Here is a 21,353-nt window from a genome sequence, read left to right as displayed (position 1 = left end):
GCCATGTGTATACGATCTCTGTAGCAGGGAAGTACAAATATGTTTTGGGGCGACAACTTCCAGAATACCCCAGTGACCTCTACTCTAAATCCCATTGAACCCAGGGGCCTTACTTATCTCTAGTATTACACTGTTAGATAAGACGGCAGTGAGACAGATCAGTTTATTATTTTACATGTTATTTCTTGAAAAATTTATATCGGATGCACGTTTTCTAACATAGTTAATCCGGATGATGCTGAGACAGTCCTTTGAAGTCCTAAGAAGAAATGGATGGAATGAAAGGTATGTAGCACTGTAGGAGAGGGACTGTAAGCATGTTTAGAACTGGAAAGAACTTAGTACTTTTATAATGTATTTTTTATCATTTGAAGGTTGTCTTCTGCCATTTCTTTGAAAAGCTCAGGATGGTCTATCCCAGTGGTTCCCAATCTTGGGTCCTGTTACGGGAGTGTGCGTCTGTGACTTTATCTTGTCTCTCGCAGAGTAAAGCGCAGACAAACGAACACAACAGCTTCTTCTTTTCAGCAGTGTATTTACAAAATATATACAGGATATACATACATACAGCACTTCAGTATTCAAACCAGCAGCATGACATGCAGACATCAGTATACAGGAGAAGAGAGAGACTGTACAGTGTTCATTTCTTATATACAATTCTGGTATCAGTCTGGTCCAATCCCGTCTGAGGAGACCTCATGCACACAGGTGTGGCAATCTTCATATTGCAGTGGATTGCATCAACCAGGGATGAAGGAATGACGTCATCTTATTCTTGTTCTGCACACACACATATTATGTTCAGGCTATATAAAAATTATATACCTTAACACTCCTCCTAATTTTTAAATTGCCTGAACCCATTACACATTCCCAATACATCTATACACATTTCATGCTTTTGAGCACACAACGGTTTAGTCAATACGTCTGCAATATTTTCTTCAGTCTTGCAATATTCTAATCCAATTAGTTTTCCTTTTACAGCTTCCCTTACGTTATGATATTTAATATCAACATGTTTGCTCCTGTTTTTTTACTCTATCTGTTTTGGCCATTTGTATACAAGTGGTATTATCTTCCATTACTTTTATTGCATTATCTGTTTTACACTTTAAATCTTTTGTTGTGTAAAATCTTGTGCAACCAATCTCGCTTTATATCTGTAGTTTCCATCATTTTGCAATTTTCTTTTGAACACCCACTTACTACCTATTACCTTATGTTCTGCTGGTAGTTTGGTTTCAGTGAACACTTGATGTTCCTCCATGGACTTCATCTCCTCCTTCATGGCCTCTAACCACTTATTCTTCTCATAATCAGGAAGCTTCAAAACATCTTTATAGTTTCTGGGCTCAATATAAACATTACACACTGTAATACCACCCACTCCATATCTACTGGGTGGCACACCTTTATTTGCCCTCTGGGACCTTCTGGGACCATGTGTATTTGTGTGTGTTTCTATCTGACTACTTGTGTGTGCTTCCTCCTCTTCGTGTCCTTCCTCATCACTACCTTCTTTTTCTTCTTCTTCTTCATCATCATCTGTAGTAGCTCCTCCTTCTTCATCATCAGCACAGGACTTCACGCCTTGCTTATGTGTTCCTGTCTGTCTTAATTGACTTTTTCTTTCATGTAGAGGGATGTATAACTGTGAGTTTGCGTGTACTTGGTCCCAGTTTTCCCCTTCATTAAAACTGGCTGACCTAGAGATTATTACACTTCTATCCCCATCAAAAAACCGGTATGCCTTTGAATTGGGTTCATACCCCACAAATGTCATTTTTCTTGTTTTATTTTTACCTTTTCTTCTGAGTTGTTTCGGGATATGCACCCATGCCGTGCATCCAAACACCCTCAAATATTTTAAACATGGTTTCTTACTGTATAACATGAAATATGGTGTGTCATCTATCGAGGAAGAATAAATTCTGTTAACCAAAAAGTTAGAGGTTAGTATCGCTTCACTCCACAGACCGTGACGCAACCCAGAATCTGCCAACAATGCATTTTTCATCTCTTGTAACACTCTGTTCCGTCTCTCAGCAACACCATTCTGAAATGGGCTATATGGGCTCGTTTTTCTATGTCTAATTCCCAGACTTTCTAACCATCTTTGAAACCTAGTGTTTGTAAACTCCGTACCTTGATCCGTTTGCAACTGCGCCACCTTGTGGCCAAATCTCCTCTCTACTGAAAACAACCATTTTCTAAATGTTTCAAACACTTCTGTTTTAGATTTTAGTGTATAACAATAAGAAAACCTTGTAAAATCATCCACTAGAACCATTGCATATTTCGCTCCTCCTAATGATGGAGGAAATGGTCCCATTAAATCTGCATGAACTAATTCAAATGGCCTGGTTGTGACTCTGTCACTTTTCCTCCCTTTTGGGGCCACATTTGTCTTGCTTCTTTTACAGACATCACAGTCCAAGTAATTTTTGCATTCCTTTATGTTTATATCCCTGGCAAAATGTTCCATTTTCTGTAATGATCTAAAATTTACATGACCCAGCCTCCTATGCAATAAATGTATACAGTTATCATGTTGTGGTTTGTTTGTATGTATCATATGTGCACTTTCATGTGTCTGGCTCTTTAACATGTACAGATTGTTTTCTTGCTTCACTTTTGCAACTATTTTACCATTTTTCTTAATTATACACTCCTGTTTCTCAAAAGTGACAGTAAACCCTTGCTCAGCCAACGCTGATACACTTATTATATTAAACGACAATTCAGGAGCGTAAAATACCCCACTTATCTGAGTATTCAACGAAGGAATGTAAACAGTTCCTTGTCCTTCGACGGCCGTCTCTTGTGAATTTGCCATCATCACGCTTCTGAGGCTGGTTTCATCTAAAAGACAAAACAAATCTTTGTTATTAGTCAAGTGCCCTACAGCGCCAGAGTCGATCAGCCACTCCACTGCTTTTGTCTTGCCGGGAACCTTGTCCCTCGTTCCTCTGGTAACCAAGGAGACCGGCCTCATGTCGTCTCTTTGTTGAAACCGTTTGGAGACTTTCTTTCTACTGTCTCTGTTGCTTGGAAGACTTCCGCTTTTGTCACAGTTCCGTTGCAGGTGATTGGTGGATCCGCAGAGGAAACAGGCTTTCGTCATCATCACTCTTCCTCTTTGTTCTCCGTCCGTCCGCCTCCTGGGCACGCTGCCATCAGAGTATCTCTGTCTCTCGTGGTCAGCACGCACGTGGCTTGCTTTTTTGTTCAGCATTCTTTGTTTTAAATGCTGTTCCTCCTGCAGAATTCGGTTTGTCACATACTCTTCTGAAAGCTCCGTTTCTGGCATGCTTTCCAAACTTGTTACCAGCATGGAGTAATCATCATTCAGAGAACTTAGCAAAATATACACGCGCTGTTCCTGAGGGAAGACAACATTCATTAATTGCAGTTGATTAAACATGTCCTTCATATTCTTTAAGTGTTCCGAAGCACACTCATCCAGTTTCATCCTGCATTGGAACAACCTCCTGGTAAGAGAAATCTTTGTGCCTGTCGTCTCCCTCTGATAAATGCCTTTTAGTTTATCCCAAACTGCTTTTGCTGTTGTCAGTCCTTGAATATGGGTCAGAAGCGAATCTTCAATGGCCAAAATGATCGTGGCTAAAGCTCTCTCATGCTCTGCCTCTTCCTCCTCACTGGGCTGCGCTGGGGGGCTCTAACATAACGCCACAGAGATTCCTTCCGTAACAACATCTCAGCTTTGACTGCCCACGTTCTATAATTATTTTCATTCAGTCTATTTATGGCCAGGCCACCTATATTTCCTCCCGTGCTGTATGCCATCCTTGCAGCTCTCTGTATCCTTCCCTTCCCCGGGTTTACAGACGAACTGGTTTCTGTCTCACTATCACTGCTGCTTAGGCTCTCCTCCTCTTTCATTTACTCACCACCTCCCGTTTGCAGCGCAGCGGAACGTTGCTGGGCCCATAACCTCTGTTAAGGGAGTGTGCGTCTGTGACTTTATCTTGTCTCTCGCAGAGTAAAGCGCAGACAAACGAACACAACAGCTTCTTCTTTTCAGCAGTGTATTTACAAAATATATACAGGATATACATACATACAGCACTTCAGTATTCAAACCAGCAGCATGACATGCAGACATCAGTATACAGGAGAAGAGAGAGACTGTACAGTGTTCATTTCTTATATACAATTCTGGTATCAGTCTGGTCCAATCCCATCTGAGGAGACCTCATGCACACAGGTGTGGCAATCTTCATATTGCAGTGGATTGCATCAGCCAGGGATGAAGGAATGACGTCATCTTATTCTTGTTCTGCACACACACATATTATGTTCAGGCTATATAAAAATTATATACCTTAACAGGTCCCCAGGTATTCTTGGACTAATACTCCCAGAAGCATTCACCACTAGCTGTCCTAGCCAGGAATTCTGGGAGTAGTAGTCCAAGAACATCTGGAGACCCAAGATTGGGAACCACTGGCCTTATTCTGTTGTAGCCTCATTACCATCATTGTAAGGAGGAGGACTGGACCAGCCTAAGTCATTCAGTTAGCATTGTGAAGAAGTGAGTGTTTGCAGCTAGACTTCTCTAGTCCAAATATAACATGAAACTACTCTTCTCCATTAATTTTGAAATCCTGTACATGTCTACACAGTAGTAAATGCTATTGAATTAAATGGTACTTGTGTGGGAGTAAATGTATATATGGCATTGCAGCCTCCGAGATTATAAATGTAAGAGAGTTGTGACTAGAGACAGCAGACTGCATATCCAGAAACTGTGTAGATCCTGCTACGGTCTGAAACTAGGTTGTCATGAACCGTCTGGCTGTAACCTCATCAGATCAAATGGATAAATACTGTTTGTTGCATATGTTTTAATCGTAAAGATTCTCTTAAATGACTAATAAATTAATGTTAAATAGAATGGATGCAAACATTTTAGCCCTGCAGTTAAATCTGGTGACACCTACACCTGATACAGGGGTCTAAATACACTTAGTGAACCAACTGAATCACTAGAATTTACATAAGTGTTGTGTCACTATTTAATAATTGATTCCGTTTGTCTGCTCCTAGTGGGGATTATCCAGTGGGTTGGGGCCATTGGGTTACATGGGGCTAATCCATGTAAATGTAAAACTAACTGGTTCACTTCTCAAGTATGAATATATACCTCTCAAACAAGGACAGGTAATTGTGGCGTCATGAAAACAAACTGCTGTATGGTGCCTGTTATAGACTGGGTTGCTACACCATTGTTCAACTTTTGCTGCCCTGCTTATATTTTCAAGGAGGAACTGTTTCTGTCAGGCTGTGCTGGGTTTATTTAGGGGATCAGATTGTTTTCTACGTGAGAAGCAGCAAACTCATTTCTGAAACTGACAGAATGCCTTGTGATATATTTTTTCTCTCTCTCTCCTTTTCCAGTTTTACACAGCCATTTCTGAACATGTTAACAAAGGAGGTCATGCATCCAGACAGTAATGCTGCTGTTGGAGTAAAATTGCATTTTATTGACATCTATTTGGAAGAACTAGCAAAAGTTGGAGCTAAAGAGGTAAGCAAAACACCGCATGCAGTAGTTTAGTGTACAAGAGGTCTGCTCATAATGTATGGTTTGAACCATCATTATTAAATTTTTGTTACAGAAGAATTCTAAAATCCAGTTGTGACGATCGCCCACGTCACTCATGCCATTCATATTCATGAGCTGATTTGCATGAACCTTTGAGAGGCTTGAAGAGGTGGAGTCAGCAGCTACATGAGGCTTGACGGGAGAAGGAGTTGTCAGATATGGCTGGTTAGTCAGAGAGAAAAGGAACAGATACTGAGAGAGAGAGAGGTGATTAGGAAAATAGGGAGAGAAGGTGGTAATTATAAAGCAAGAGAAATGAAGTACATACTGAGAGGACTGTTGATTTGCTTATGTATAATGTGTATCTGAGAAACTTCTGTTATTATTCAATCTGCTTCACTTCAATAAATAAGTTCTGTTTCTGTTCACAAGACAAGTGTTCTGATATATATCATTTATATTGTGGATTGAAGTAATCCACTGGTGGCAGCGAGAAGATAAAGTGGTGTGAGCCTTTGTGAGGGAAAAACAAGCAGGGGCCACAAGGGCAAACACTACACCAATATGTTTAAATTAAGTAAGAATGTGTGTTCCTTTCTGCTTAGGTTGGATACTGTATACACTATATTATTGATTTCCATAGTAGCAGTACTGTACAATCATTAGAAATCATATTGTAGCCCAACACAAATAGTATAACCATGTATTCTCTTCACCTTGGATCAGGACTCCAAGGTAGTTTTCCTTCCCAACTAAGTGAGTATTTTTTTCATATTTTTTCCATTGCTTTCCTTTTGGACAGAGTATATTGAAAATGTTGGTGGTAATAACCTTTATAGTTCGTTCGTTCGTTTAGTCATTTAGTCGTGTCCGACTCTTCGTGACCCCATGGACCAGAGCACGCCAGGCCCTCCTATCTTCTACTGCCTCCTGGAGTTGTGTCAAATTCATGTTGGTTGCTTCGCAGACACTGTCCAGCCATCTCATCCTTGGTCGTCCCCTTCTCCTCTTGCCATCACACTTTCCCAACATCATGGTCTTGTCCAGGGAGTCTTTTCTTCTCATTAGATGGCCAAAGTCATGATGTATTATGCATATAAGTTGAATAAGCTGGGGGACAATATACAGCCTTGTCGTACTCCTTTCCCAATTTTGAACCAATCAGTTGTTCCATATCCAGTTCTAACTGTTGCTTCCTGTCCCACATATAGGTTTCTCAGTAGATAGATAAGGTGGTCAGGCACTCCCATTTCTTTAAGAACTTGCCATAGTTTGTTGTGGTCCACACACTCAAGGCTTTTGCATAGTCAATGAAGCAGAAGTAGATGTTTTTCTGGAACTCTCTGGCTTTCTCCATAATCCAGCGCAAGTTAGCAATTTGGTCTCGAGTGCCTCTGCCTCTTTGGAATCCAGCTTGTACTTCTGGGAGTTCTCGGTCCACATACTGCTGAAGCCTACCTTGGAGGATTTTGAGCATAACCTTGCTAGCGTGTGAAATGAGTGCAATTGTGCGGTAGTTGGAGCATTCTTTGGCACTGCCTTTCTTTGGGATTGGGATGTAGACTGATCTTTTCCAATCCTCTGGCCACTGTTGGGTTTTCCAAACTTGCTGGCATATTGAATGTAGCACCTTAACAGCATCATCTTTCAAGATTTTAAATAGTTCTGTTGTTAGCCAGGCTTTCTAAGGCCCACTTGACTTCAGTCTCCAGGATGTCTGGCTCAAGGTCAGCAATTACATTGTCTGGGTTGTCCGGGATATCCACATCTTTCTGATATAATTCCTCTGTGTATTCTTGCCACCTCTTCTTGATGTCTTCTGCTTCTGTTAGGTCCTTTCCATTTTTGTCCTTTATCATGTCCATCTTTGCACGAAAAGAGCCTCGTGGCGCAGTGGTTAAAATGCTGTATTGCAGCTAAAACTGTGCTCACGACCTGGGGTTCAAATCCCAGGTAGCCGGCTCAAGGTTGACTCAGCCTTCCATCCTTCCGAGGTCGGTAAAATGAGTACCCAGCTTGCTGGGGGGGCAATGTGTAGCCTGTGTAATTAAAATTGTAAACCGCCCGGAGAGTGCTTGTAGCGCTATGGGGCGGTATATAAGTCCAATAAATAAATAAATAAATAAATAAATGTTCCTCTAATGTCTCCAATTTTCCTGAACAGATCTCTGGTTTTTCCTTTTCTGGTATTTTCCTCTATTTCTTTGCATTGTTCATTTAAGAAGGCCCTCTTGTCTCTCCTTGCTATTCTTTGGAAGTCTGCATTCAACTTTCTGTAACTTTCCTTATCTCCCTTGCATTTTGCTTCCCTTCTCCTCTCTGCTATTTCTAAGGCCTCATTGGACAGCCATTTTGCTTTCTTGCATTTCCTTTTCTTTGGGATGGTTTTTGTTGCTGCCTCCTGGACAATGTTACGAGCCTCTATCCAAAGTTCTTCAGGCACTCTGTCCACCAAATCTAGTTCCTTAAATCTGTTCTTTACTTCCACTGTGTACTCATAGGGGATTTGGTTTAGATTATACCTGAGTGGCCCAGTGGTTTTTCCTACTCTCTTCAGTCTAAGCTTGAATTTTGCTATGAGAAGCTGATGATCAGAGCCGCAGTCAGCTCCAGGTCTTGTTTTTGCTGACTGTATAGAGCTTCTCCATCTTTGGCTGCAGAGAATATAATCAATCTGATTTCGATATTGCCCATCTGGTGATTTCCATGTATAGAGTCGCCTCTTGTGTTGTTGGAAAAGAGTGTTTGTGATGACCAGCTTATTCTCTTGACAAAACTCTATTAGCCTTTGTCCTGCTTCGTTCTGAACTCCAAGGCCAAACTTCCCTGTTGTTCCTTTTATCTCTTGGCTCTTATAGTAGTCTATATCAACTAATGCTGGAATATCTATCATATATTATTGTAAGTTGCCCGGAGACCTTTGGGTAGAGTGGGCGACATATAAGTTAAATAATAATTAAATTAAATAAATAAATATAAAACAAAGAACTTCAAAAATTTTGACAGGATATCAGTTAGTTATGTAATTATTCATAAATGCAGTCCATATTTCTCAAAGTTCGGTATCATATTCCCTGTCTTTGAATTTTATTATAGAGATATATTTATGGAACAGTTACAATTTCCCCACTCACCCTTTATATGGGAATGTTAGTCCATTATTCTCCTCAAGCTGCCATTAAGTCATGTACAGTCATGTGAAAAAGTACACACTCTTTGAATTCTGTGGTTTTATATATCAAGACATAATAACAATCATCTGCTCCTTGGCAGGTCTGAACATTAAGTAAATACAACCTCAGATGAACAACACACAACATAGTACACCATGTCATGATTTATTTAAAAAAAATAAAGCCAAAATGGAGAAGCCATGTGTGGATAACTAAGTACACCCTTACAGCTTCCATAGGAATTCAGAGCCTAAGTAGGAAGTAGGTGCTGCTAACCAAATGCTCTTGAGTAACTGATCATCAGTAAGTGTGATCACCTCTATAAAAGTCAAAGTTTTAGCAGTTTGCTGGTCTGGAGCATTCAGATGTGTGTTAATGCAGTGCCAACACATAAACAATGATTGTAGAAAAGCTATTTTTGCACCCCATCAATCTAGGAGGGTTATAAGGCCATTTCCAAACAATTTAAAGTACATCGTTCTACAATGAGTAAGATTATTCACAAGTAGAAAACATTCAAGTTAGTTGCCAGTCTTCCCATGCATGGACAAGCAAATTCACCCCAAGGTCAGACCATGCAGTGCTCAGAGAAATTGCCAAAAACCCAAGAATTACATCTCAGACTCTTCAAACCTCGGTTAGCATGTTAAATGTTAAAGTTCATGAGAGTACAATTAGAAAAAAGACTGAACAAGTACGGTTTGTTTGGAAGGGTTACCAAGAGAAAGCCTCTTCTCTGAAAAGAATATGACAGCACGGCTTAGGTTTACAAAGTTGCATCTGGACAAAACACAATACTTCCTTTGGACATACAAGACCAAAGTGGAGATGTTTGACCATGATGCAAAAATCAAACAGAACATATCAGCACGAACACCTCATACCTTCTGTCAAGCATGGTGGTGGAGGGGTGATGATTTGCAGCCACAGGACCTGGGCACCCTGCAGTCATTGAGTTGACCCTGCATTCCTCTGTACACCAAAGTATTCTAGAGTCAAATGTGAGGCCATCTGTCCCAAGCACACCAGCAAATTACAACAGAATGGCTGAAAAACAAAAGAATCAAGACGTTGCAATGGCCCAGTTAAAATCCAGACCTCAACCTGATTGAAATGCTCTGGTGGGACCTGAGCATAAACAAACGCCGAAAATCTCAATGAACTGAAGCAAAATTATAATGAAGAGTGGGCCAAAAATTTGTCCACAATGATATGAGGGACTGATACAGTCATACAGAACATAATTACTTCAAGTTATTGCTGCTAAAGGTGGTTGTACAAGCTATTGAATCATAAGGTGTACTTAGTTTTGCACACATGGCTTCTCCATTTTGGCTTTATTTTTGTTAAATAAATCATGACACAATGTAATATGTTGCGTGTTGTTGTTCATTTAAGGTTGTTGTGTTTACCTACTGTTCAGATCTGCTAAGGACCAGATGATTTTTATTATGTCCCGATATGTAAAACCATAGAATTCAAAGATTGTGTGCTTTCTTTTTCACATGACCGTAATCTATATACTGTAATTGAACATGACCGATGTTGAAGTAAACGTTCTGATGGAAAGACTCAAAAAAATGTTTAAAAGCGTTTTCTTTCTTACAGCTCACAGCAGACCAGAATCTCAAGTTCATTGAACCATTCTGCAAAATTGCTGCCAAGACTAAGGAGTATGTACTGCAGCTATGTTTACTAACTTTTTGTTTTGTTTTGGAAGTCAGGATGTGGTGTTTATAATAGCGAATTACGTCTGAACAGTTTTGTAATTAAACACAGGTCACTAAGAGACAGATAACAGCATGTTCATTTTTCTAATGCTTTCTTTTGTGTGCCTGAAAATGAAAGTGTGGTAGCTATGGGAACCACAGTCATGTCTTTCTACTGATAATAAAAAAGGTGCTACTACAGTAATATCAGAATATTAGAGAAAATAGCAGATAAGTCCAAAGCTGGCAGCTCTTGACTCAAAATCCATGCAAATGACTTAGTGGCTCCTTTAATTTTTTGCGAAATTCATCATTCAGTTATCTTAACGAGTTACATTTTTGATGCCCTTACTGGAGAGGGCGCATAAACTTGATTGTCTTTATCATTGCCTTATTGTTTTCTTCTCTTTTTGTTTGCTTCTCCCTTCATGATTTAGTCACCTTTTTTTGCAAGCTATAAGCCGTGGCATCTTTGAAACCATTGTGGATCAGTCCCCGTTTGCCATAGAAGATCTAATGAAAGAACTGGAAGCGGGCAGTGATGATGACATTTCAGAAGATGAATGCAATGATGAAGAGAATAAGCTAATAGCAAAAGGTAAGGCCTCGGTCATTGCACTGCTTGCGTTGGTAACCTTTAGACTGCCCTTTGGTTATGTGTTTTCCTTTGAGGGCTGTTTGTGGTTTCAGTGAGTTTCAGATGTAGTTGCTCACTCACAAGGAAAGTGAGCTTTGGTTTAAATGTCTGCCTTTTTGATATGAGTCCAGAAGTTAGTGTGCATCCCTAGTGAGTGTATCTAGTGATGAGGAATGCTGGAGGTTGCTGTTCAACAAATAAATGAACAAACCTGGAGGTCTGCCATCTATCCACACTTTGTGTAGACAATTGTAAGAAATTGAAGTCATCAATTAATGATATATACTAGAAATCTTCCAGTGGACCCATTTGCCATAACAGTTAGATGACGGTGTGGATTTGCTATACAGATTTTCTGTCCTCTACTATTGGTAGTTGCTTTTTAAAAAACCTTTCTACAGAAGAGATTTCCAGTGTTTTTTGCCATCACAACTTCCTCTTGATTTTTTAGAAAGAGTCACACCTTGCCACTTCTCCTTTACCATCCTCCAAACCTTTGAATAAAAGTTTCAGTTTGTAACTTTAAACAAACACAAACACATAATGAAAATGTTTGAAATGAGGAGAAACATGAATAGAGTTTCCTTGAGGAATTCTAAATTTGGGTAATGATATTTATCCCAAAAATGTGTAAGCTGATAATATCCATTTTCCTTATGAAAATCTCACAACCTCATCCACACTTTCAGGTGTCATGTCTTCTGGGTTGGCAAGCAATGTTTTACTGTGTTTTATTATCACCTCACTTAGATGTTGTTTCCTGCTTGATTACCCTAGGTTTGCAGCACTGGAACTTGGTACAGCAAAAAAAGTATCTTGTCCTCTAGCCATGTTTTTGCTGGTACTGCATTTAGAATTGGATTCCTGGAATCACTCAGGTGTAGTTAAATAAATAAATAATTCACTAGATGAAATCCTGTTGCTTAGCATAGTAAGTTGTATTAGAGTAAACCCATTAAATCAGTGGGGATTTGGTCAGTCAGTTTCTCCAAAAACTCTGTTGATTCATTGGGCCTACTCTTGCAAGCTACTATGCTAAGCAACAGGATTTCAGTCAAAAAAAATAAGAAAAGTTTCTGCTTAGACACTAGCTGCGATAGAGGACAATATAAAAAGGCAGGAAGTAGACTTATAGGAGTAAGCAACAGTAAAGAGATCAAGCTGCTGATGCTGTAACTTGGCCACTGTCAAATGTTTAGGTTATCCTGTTGTCCTGAGACCTATCCTTGAACCTTTTGAGTATTTGTATTTCTTGGTGCCATGTCTCCTTGGTGCCTGCCTCAGCTGGAGTTAGACTCACAGAATACAGTGGTGCCTCGCTTAGCGATCGCTCCGTTGAGCGATGAAATCGCTTAGCGATGGACTTTTTGCCATCGCAAAAGCGATTGCTTAGCGATGGTCCCTACAGGGAAAATTCACTTTGCGATGATCACAGGGAAGCGATCATCGCAAAGCCCCCATTTTCGGCCACCTGATTGACGGTTTCAAAATGGCTGCTGGAAAAAGAAAATGGCTGCCCGCTGTTTTGCCTCGCTTAAGAGGCAGCTATGGAGGGTTTTCGTTGAAAGGTAAGTTTTTAAGCCCATACGAACACATTAAACGCGTTTTAATGCGTTTCTATGGGCTTTTAAAAATCGCTTAGCGATGAAATCGCTTAGCTACGTTTTCCCTGGAACGGATTAACATCGCTAAGCGAGGCACCACTGTACACTTGTTGCTGAATGGTAGGACATTGCTTGGCTAAATTCCATTGGGATCGTGGAGATTAAATGGGACTTGTATTCAGATGCTGGCCATTGTGTGCCTTCCTCTTCACTCCTTTGAGGGTCAAAGGTAGTAAGCATGTATATTGTCATCAGAGCAGTGATGCGTATGAAACATTGTATGGAAACAGTGGCTGACTCAGTTATGAAGGGATTCAGTTAAGTGTCTTGTATATTTTGCTTTGGGGATTGTCATACTTAGATCTACAAAATGTTCATTAGATTTTTCTTTATTATGCAGACAGGGACTTGTCAAATAAGCTCTCACCATCTTCTGAGGCACAAGGTAGCCGTTTAGAAGGTGCAGATGATAACATTGGGCCTGTCCTTCAGGTAGGTATCATCTTCAGCAAGACACTAATTTATGTAAGAGTTGAACACTAATGTTAAATTGCAAAGATTATTTACTGATGAATTACATGGACTATTTTTCCCTAAGTTTCCTATAAATAATAAACTAGCCTGCAGGAATTGCATCTTTGGAAACAGGCAAAATAGCATATTAAAACAGATTAAATTACTGTTTCTCAGATTACAGTGCTTGAGATGCCTGTGTGTGTAGGGATAGGGTAGTCCTGGATGTCCTGGCCTATAAAGAGTCAAGCCTGTTCCTGAAATTTGCATCTTGACCTTATTGGGACTTCTGAAAAGGAAGCCTGGCAGCTCTGGGTTCAGTCAGTACAGTATTGGGCTGGAGGTGAAAGCACAAAGCAGGAATATGAGTGACCTTGGATTGCTGGAGAAAAAGTGTGTAGCAAGATAGCAGCTAGGCTAGTTTATCTGTTAAAAATGTCCAGTTGGGAGAGTTGTAGAACACTGAATAGGAGTTCTAGACAGAGTTTGGAAAAGTGACTTTGTAGACTACCATTCTCAGAAAACTGTAACAAGTATGGTCAAAGGAGTTGTGTACCAGAAAGTAACATTTCCAAACTTGATCTCTGAATTGAATAACTAAGCATTGCTGATTAGGTGTGACTGTAATCCATTTCTTTCTTTTTAACAGTTTGATTATAAAAACATTGCTGATACACTGTTTGAGCTGGCTAGCAGAAAAAACACCCCTGCTTCTAACCGAAAGCGCTTGTACAAAGTTGTTAAAAGGTAAGTTCCCTTTGAAATAAACCCTGATAGGTTTGTCTTGCACAGAAATCTCCTCTTACCTTCTTCATAATTAAGTCCAGAACTGTATACCTTCTCTCTCAGTGTTTCCCACAAAAAACACATCTTCTTCATAGTTCTATATTTCTGGTTAAATGTCATTAACATGAGGCTCTTTTTTCTATTTATTTTCCAGGTTCCAAGACCTTTCAGAAGGTGAGGCTTCAGCAGTATTTTGCTTCTGTGAAGTACGCTAGTGAGTGGAAGGAAAATCCAGTCCCTGTCATATTGGCCTGGAAACCCACAAGTGGCTTATTGCAGATTTACAGTTTGTGCTCTTGGTTTGCTTGACATAAAATGGTGGTGGAAGAGAGACGTGAGTGAAAGAGAGAGCACTGGTATTTGTAGCATAGGGGAAGGGTTTGCACAATATTGTTTGTTTTTGCTGTAGCTCTCATTCCATCATTGTTTCATGCCAGGGACCTTTCCACAAGACGATTTTCCAGAAGATGTCTCTACAGATGAAGATGATGATACACTCAGCAGGAAGAAATGGAAGAGAAAATCTGGCAAACCCTTAGATCAATCTAGGCTGGAAAAAGAAGGTAGCAGCTATTAACTGCTTATGCAATCTGCTAATTTACATGCACTTTCCTAGGAATAAGCCTCATTGGCCTCTAAAGTGCTTGTTTCTTATTTACAAGTTTTTTTTTAGCCGCGCCATTACCAGTGGTTCTCTGAGCAGCATATAACAATATTAAAACTTTAGAAAAACATTAAAACCATTAATACACAATATTATAATAATACCCTATATTAAAGCAGACATTTATAAGATTATACCATGTTCTCTTTTTTTCTTGGAATACGTTGTCAATTCTTACTGAATGCTGTCTGAGGTCTTTCATTGGAAAATTATAAGTGTCTCTTGTTATTGGATTGTGAGAGTGGACTGAGAACTGGGGCTTTGCAGGCATTATGCAAAAATATAAAGAGTTCAGATGTGAAAATCAGTCACAATAATAATGTTTTTCTCTTTTTTCATTATCAGTCAGTAGTTTGTAAGGATAAGGCAATTGTTGCCTTGTTGGAATCAGACCAGTACCTCCTTTATTTGAAACAAATATAGAACTGTGCTCCCAGTTTGCACAAACAGAGATATAGGGCGGCTACTAAACTGGATCATTTTTAATTCTAAAGCCATTCAATTTCTCTTGACAGAGAATGCCAGAAACAGAAAAAATGGCATGGAGGAGGAGGAGGAGGAAGAGCTGAATCCAAGGCCACAGAAAAAAAGGAAGAGGCGAAAAAGAAAAGCCAGTCAGATAGCTGACACTTGTGCAGTTGCCACAAGTACTGAGAATGGAGCAGTTAGTTTGAATGAATTCAAAGAGCCTGTCCAGGACCATGAAGCACCAAGTAGTAAGAAAAGAGGGAAGAAGTCTTTAATTCTGGAGGCCAGTCAAGTGCCAACTACCACAGGAGGGCTCACTGACACATCAACACCAAAGGGTGTGGTAATGAAACAACCAAAGAAGGAAAATGGTAGTCCAGAGAATGTTTGTATAGAAACTGTCCATCAAAATGGGCAGGCTAATATTAATACTGAAGACAATCCAGGTGACTGTGATACAGTATTTTGTGATAGTAAAGTTATTAAGAAGAAACGGAAATTGGAGGCCAGGGTTATCACTGGAAATGTGTTTTCTGAAGAGGAGGTTAAGAAGCCAAAGAAGGATAGATTTGCAGAGTCAAAATCAATAGTGTACCAAAGGGTGAAATTGAAGAAGAAAAAGTTGGGGACTTTAATGAAGATCAGATGTACCAAGCAGAAATTAATCAGCTTGAAAAAGAAAAGGAAAATTAAGGAAGTCCTAAATTCCACACTAGGAAATGAGCTTAAAGTTGAAAACAAAGAGAGCAAAACCAAGGTAAGTTGACCCATCTTGCCATTACATTTCTGTTTGTAGAAACAGAAGCTTTCAGGAATGCCGAACTTGGAGGGGGCAGTGGTGGAGCTCATTACAGCTGGGCAGACAGATGGTAAATTGGAGTTTGTGGGTCCATCTGTGGGGTGATTTATAGTACGCATGCAAGGAGCTCTGGATCCTAATTCTTCCATTGCTGAAATGAGGGGAGAATGTGATAGGCAGCAGTAACAGTTTTGAGTGGGAAACTACAGTGGTGCCTCGCTTAACGAGTGCACCGTATAGCGATGTTTCCGTATAGCGATCCCTTTTTCGGGATCGCTATACGGAAACATCCCCGATCGTCGCAATGGGGAAAACCCGCATTGCGAAGATCGGGTATTGCGGCGGCCATTTTGGAGCCGCCGAACAGCTGATCGGCGGTTCCAAAATGGGCGCCGGAAGCCCGGAAATGGCTGCCGGCAGCCATTTTCGCGCCCTGCCCTCGCTTAGCGAAGGCGCGAAAATGGCTGCCGGCACTTGGAATCCTCGCTGAACGGGTAAGTAACAAAGGTATTGGAACGCATTAAACAAAGTTTAATGCGTTTCAATACATTTCCCCTACCCGTTTAGCGACGATTTCGCATAGTGAGGGTTAATCCGGAACGGATTAACCTCGCTATGCGGGGCACCACTGTACTAGCCATGTTCATTTCTGGTACTTGTAACAAATTCAGGGACCTCATTGTTCTTGGCTCTTAAGATCTTCAGGAGAGGCCCTTGTTTCAGTCCCGCTACGTCCCTAGATGAAAGAGAATGAGAATGAAAGAGAGAGGTCCTCCTAAGTGGACGCTAGATGGGGCCACTCCCTCTTGTCCTTCAGCAGTAGGTGAAGACCATCCTTTTTAGACAGGCTTTTAATAACTTATTGGGCATTGCTGAGTTTTGATTTTGGGTGCTGCACATGAATATTACTTTATTTTTAATGAGTGTTTAATGGTTTTAACAAGTTGTTTTAATAGTATTATGTTTCTTGTTATGCAATAAGTTATTGTGTTATAAGTAGTTGTGTTTTTTTTTTTAATAATGCCTTGGGTCCCTTCACTGGGAGGAAGATGGCATAAAATGCATTCAAATAGATAGTTAAAGAAAATAAGCCAGGCTGAACACTATTCTTGCCAGGGTTAAAGTCTCTGGCTCCACCTCAGCAACTGGGGGGGGCAATGTGTAGCCTTTATAATTAAAATTGTAAACCGCCCGGAGAGTGCTTGTAGCGCTATGGGGCGGTATATAAATCCAATAAATAAATAAATAAACTACCCTGGTTAGTCCAAGAGCCTGAAGGGCCATGTGACATTTGGGACATTGTGTTGTGTGTTCTGGTTGCCTAATTTACTGATACTTGTACATTCAAGCAAATTCCTAGATTGGAGACAACTCAAGTCCTTTCAGCATAAGTTATGAAGCTGCCCAGTTTTACTGAAGGACTTGTGATATTTGGGGCCCTAATGTCTAAGGAAGAAAAGCAGGAATCATTGAGATCACACATGAATGGCAAAGATGTCACATCCATTTGAGAGTAAATGAGGTTTCTCCCAAAAGGGACTATTAAAAAACAGATACTGTACTGGTTCCCTGTGTCCCCCATCCCATTTCTTTGAAAGCCTTCCAGCTGTTGTATTGATCAGTTTCCTAGAACATAACTACCATAGAGGCTACATCCCAGGGGATGCATAGCACACGATCCAGCTTCACAAACATGGAAGAGCCATGTACCTCCTAAACATTATGCTTTTGTGCTCTGTGTTACATGCATGTTGAAGAGTAGTGTTCTGCCTCCATGCATTTCTGGATTTTAGATATGCAAGGCGGCCATGTGTCAGATGCTGTTTGTGTTACTAATAGTTCCTTACCCTTTCTTTTCCTCCTGTAACTGACACATTGAGATCCTAATTCAGCCCTCTTAGAGCTAAAGACAGTTCTGTTAATTATTGCATTATTGCACTCTGATTCTGCAAATGCTCTTCTGTTTACAATGACTCTTTTATTTATCTTCCTTGCAGGAAACAGGTGGCCCTGCCATCCAGCAAAAGAAAAAGAAGGCAAATGCAGGAAATGACTTTGTTAAATTTGAAAAGATAGCTTTGCCTAAACCAGTCTTCTTTCGAAAAGCTAAAGGAGGCATTACATCCATGCAGGTACTCGGGCGTTGATATGGTGTTGTTATGTGTCATCAATTTATGTTGACATTTATGTTGTAAGCCGCCTAGAGTGGTCATAACTGACCAGATAGGCGGGATATTAAATAAATAAATAAATAAATAAATAAATAAATAAATAAATAAATGAATGAATGAATGAATGAATGAATAAATAAATAAATAAATAAATAAATAAATAAATAAATAAATAAATAAAGTTGGTGTCAACTTACAGAGGCTCTATGAATTAGCAACTTCCAGACGTCCAGCCCTGCCCTGTTCTTGCATACGTAAAGCTGTGGTTTCCTTTGTTGAGTCAATCCATCACATATTTAGTCTTCCTCTTGTCCTAGCATTATTGTCTTCTACAGCTGTACACAATTAAAAGGACCTGTGGCTCAAGTTATTTGAGATGTGGTTTGATGACTTTTGAGATTAATAAACTTGCCAACATAGAGAAATAGCTCTCACATGCAATACAGTGTTACCTAGGAGAAGCCATATTCGTTCCTCACAAAACAGTAACCATGAATGATGGCTTAAGTGAGATCTTTCACACTAAAGTTGAGTAATTACTTCACTAACTGCTTTGCTAAAGCTACTATAGAATAGGGCCATAGTTGCTGCAGTTCTAGCACTTGTTTGATTTAATTTTAAGACGTGTGAGGGTTTTGGACATTTAGAAACCTTTTAAAAAAGATATAGTGGGTATTTTGGGGGGGAGTGTACCATCAGCGGAGTACAGTACCTTGCTGCAATGCAATTACTTGGGAGCAGTTTTGTGAGGAAAAGCTTGAACCCCCCCCCCCCCCTAGTGCTAGCAGTTGCTTTCTGTTTTTGCTGTGGTGAACGTTTTGGCAATCTCCCTATCAAGACAAGGTCAAGTTTACTATTTTCCTTGGCAAATTGCATATGTAGGGTTAGCAAGACCACTCACGTTTGTGAGCCAAACTTCATGTGACATTAAATGCCTCCTTGCTTATTAATGTATGTGTGTGGGGGGGGGGAATCGAACAGTCTCTGCAGTGGAGGTGTGGCAGTTACTAGAGTCACAGCACCCATAGAGAGAATTTAAGCATTTCCTTTTGCTCTAAACTTCGTATTTGCATTGGGAGGAAATCTCCTGTTTACACCAATAAAGAATTTCTTCACAAAGCAAATAACATCTCAGTCCTGATTTTTGGTTAAAAAAAACTCCTGGGGACTACTACCATTGCATTTACTCATAATGCCCCTGGATTTTACATTCTTTACATTGTTCTGAGGTGCTGTGTGTTTTGGGGGAGGGATGGCAGGTCTTGCTGCTCTCCATTTTTATTTTATTTTATTTGTGGAAACTATCATTTTGTGGACCCATAACGCTCCATGGTGCTGAAGGTAATAAAAGTGGAAGCTGCTATGAAGACTGCTTCTGAGGCAGCAAAGAATCTTCTCCCCATTCATGCTGCCCCACAGCATGAAGAGGCATGCTGAAAAATGTACTTATTCCTAGTCATTTACTTCTCAAGGAATATTTGCCAAATCAGCCAAATGTTCTCCATTCATTTCATTTTTTATTAATTCTCATACAAATACATATCCCTGTTCAAGATTGGAGCAAAACTCCATTATTAGACTGTTTGATCCCATTTCTGTCCTATGTATTCTGACAACAATCAGTTAGTTTTTGTCAAGTAAACTGAATAAGGAGGGATTGTTCCTATATAAAGCAGATTAAAACTATAAATATCTTTTTTTTTCAAAATACCTAAAGACTACTTGGTTTAGAAATTTTAGAGCCATGGAGAAAAGACAAGGAGGATGAGCTGTGTCAGAAGTTCACTTGGGAATGTGGTTTGTGCTGGTGATCCTTTGCTGTTGTTGCAGTTTGGCTGTAATAGTAACAGTTTGGGTCTAGGACCTGCAATCTGAATGGAAAATTTCTGTTCCTTGTAGGTGTCTCTGCCTAATCCTTAGGGATCCCCTTTCCATGGACTACATTTCTCCATTCGGATAGTGTATCCACAACTTTCTGTATAGCCTGTTATGGGCCAGTCCAATTGTACGTGCTATACAGTACAACAATTTCCAACTCAAATACTTACTTGGTGGAGCCAGCTGAATGGCTGGAGTCCTTGGTCCAAAAAAAAAAAAAAAACTTTCATCTGCAATTTTAATTTTGCTTTGCAGTTAAACAAGCTGCAATCTTCGGACTCCAAAAAGGTCACCTTCGGGCTGAGTAAGAACATGACCGCTGGTGAGTTCAAAGAGACCATATGCTTTTGTGACTGCATGAAAATGGCCAAGTTTAGCAGAAGAGGATGGGATGCTACTTGAAACAGCCATAGCTAAATTTTAAAACAGGTTTTGCATTCTCATATGGGAGGAAGTAAAGCATGCCATGGCACCACTCACATGAGAGCCCGGGTGGAATATGAGAATGAGGGTCTAGAACATCTGGGTTCGAATCATCTCCACGAAGTGCAATGGGTCACCCTGGGCCAACTATCACCTCTGGGCCCATTCCTACCTCTCAGGATTGTTGGGAGGATAAAGTTAGGAGAAGAAAAGCCTTGTATGCCAACTTGACCTCACTGGAAGAAAAAAAAAAGAATATAAATTTAACAAATAATTTTTTCTCCTTACCGTCTTCTGGGTTGAGGAACAGGATTCCATTATGAATCTTGTCCTCAAACTATGGACTCAGTCACATGTGCCAAAGGAATCCCAGTTATAGCGATTCTGCTGTTTTTTAAATCGTTTTATAAATTTCCGTTCATGTGGTGCAGAAGTAAGATCAGTTCAGTTCATTTGGCCAGCTAATCGGGTCCCCCCCCATACTGGGAGGGTTCTTTTCAAATGTACCAATCATGTATCACTTCATTTTTTATTGTTATAGCACATGTGAATGTTGCTGTTGATTTATTTACTTTGTGAACAGGTCGGGGTTTGTTTGTTTTTGTTTTTTTGGCACTGTGGCCACTTCATAGCCACTGTGCTTGTAATCTTTAAAAAAACTAAAGGGATATGAATAAATTGCTAGTAGCAGCCACCACTGCAACATGAATATATTGCTTAGAAGAAGACAGCCTCCCCTGCCTTGGGAGTGTAAGGAATTTAAGAGGAAAGAGGGGCTTGAGCAGAGAAAGAGACATTTCCTGCTTTGATTTATAAAGAAAGAGGCATTGCTTTAACATCTCCTCTCTCTTTTTAAACGTTGGTGTTCACAGTACTTTGCAAGTTTTTTTAAACCGCTTTCTCCTCCCAACGCAGTTCAAAAGTGAAAAGAAAAAATGAAAGCCAAGAACTCA

At 40.0% G+C, this 21,353-nt stretch overlaps 1 protein-coding gene and 1 long non-coding RNA gene across 4 annotated transcripts in view; both read left to right on the top strand.

Annotated features, from left to right (window-relative positions):
- LOC144588196 (uncharacterized) overlaps positions 1-21,353 on the top strand; it is a 383,241-nt gene that overhangs the window by 354,398 nt on the left and 7,490 nt on the right. The gene's annotated exons all lie outside the window — the stretch shown is intronic.
- RRP1B (ribosomal RNA processing 1B) overlaps positions 1-21,353 on the top strand; it is a 29,078-nt gene that overhangs the window by 4,577 nt on the left and 3,148 nt on the right. For both annotated transcript variants that reach the window (XM_072994187.2, XM_078390506.1), the window contains 11 exons: positions 224-285; positions 5,428-5,557; positions 10,357-10,421; positions 10,895-11,055; positions 13,099-13,190; positions 13,861-13,958; positions 14,152-14,171; positions 14,435-14,560; positions 15,177-15,886; positions 17,926-18,060; positions 20,233-20,299. In XM_072994187.2, coding sequence (XP_072850288.2) covers positions 224-285; positions 5,428-5,557; positions 10,357-10,421; positions 10,895-11,055; positions 13,099-13,190; positions 13,861-13,958; positions 14,152-14,171; positions 14,435-14,560; positions 15,177-15,886; positions 17,926-18,060; positions 20,233-20,299 — 1,666 coding nt within the window. The remainder of the gene's footprint in view (positions 1-223; positions 286-5,427; positions 5,558-10,356; positions 10,422-10,894; positions 11,056-13,098; positions 13,191-13,860; positions 13,959-14,151; positions 14,172-14,434; positions 14,561-15,176; positions 15,887-17,925; positions 18,061-20,232; positions 20,300-21,353) is intronic.

Source organism: Pogona vitticeps, chromosome 3 (genome assembly GCF_051106095.1).
Source record: "Pogona vitticeps strain Pit_001003342236 chromosome 3, PviZW2.1, whole genome shotgun sequence".
NCBI lineage: Eukaryota > Metazoa > Chordata > Lepidosauria > Squamata > Agamidae > Pogona > Pogona vitticeps.
Note: the sequence above shows the minus strand (reverse complement) of the source record. Positions and strands in the feature narration are given on the sequence as shown.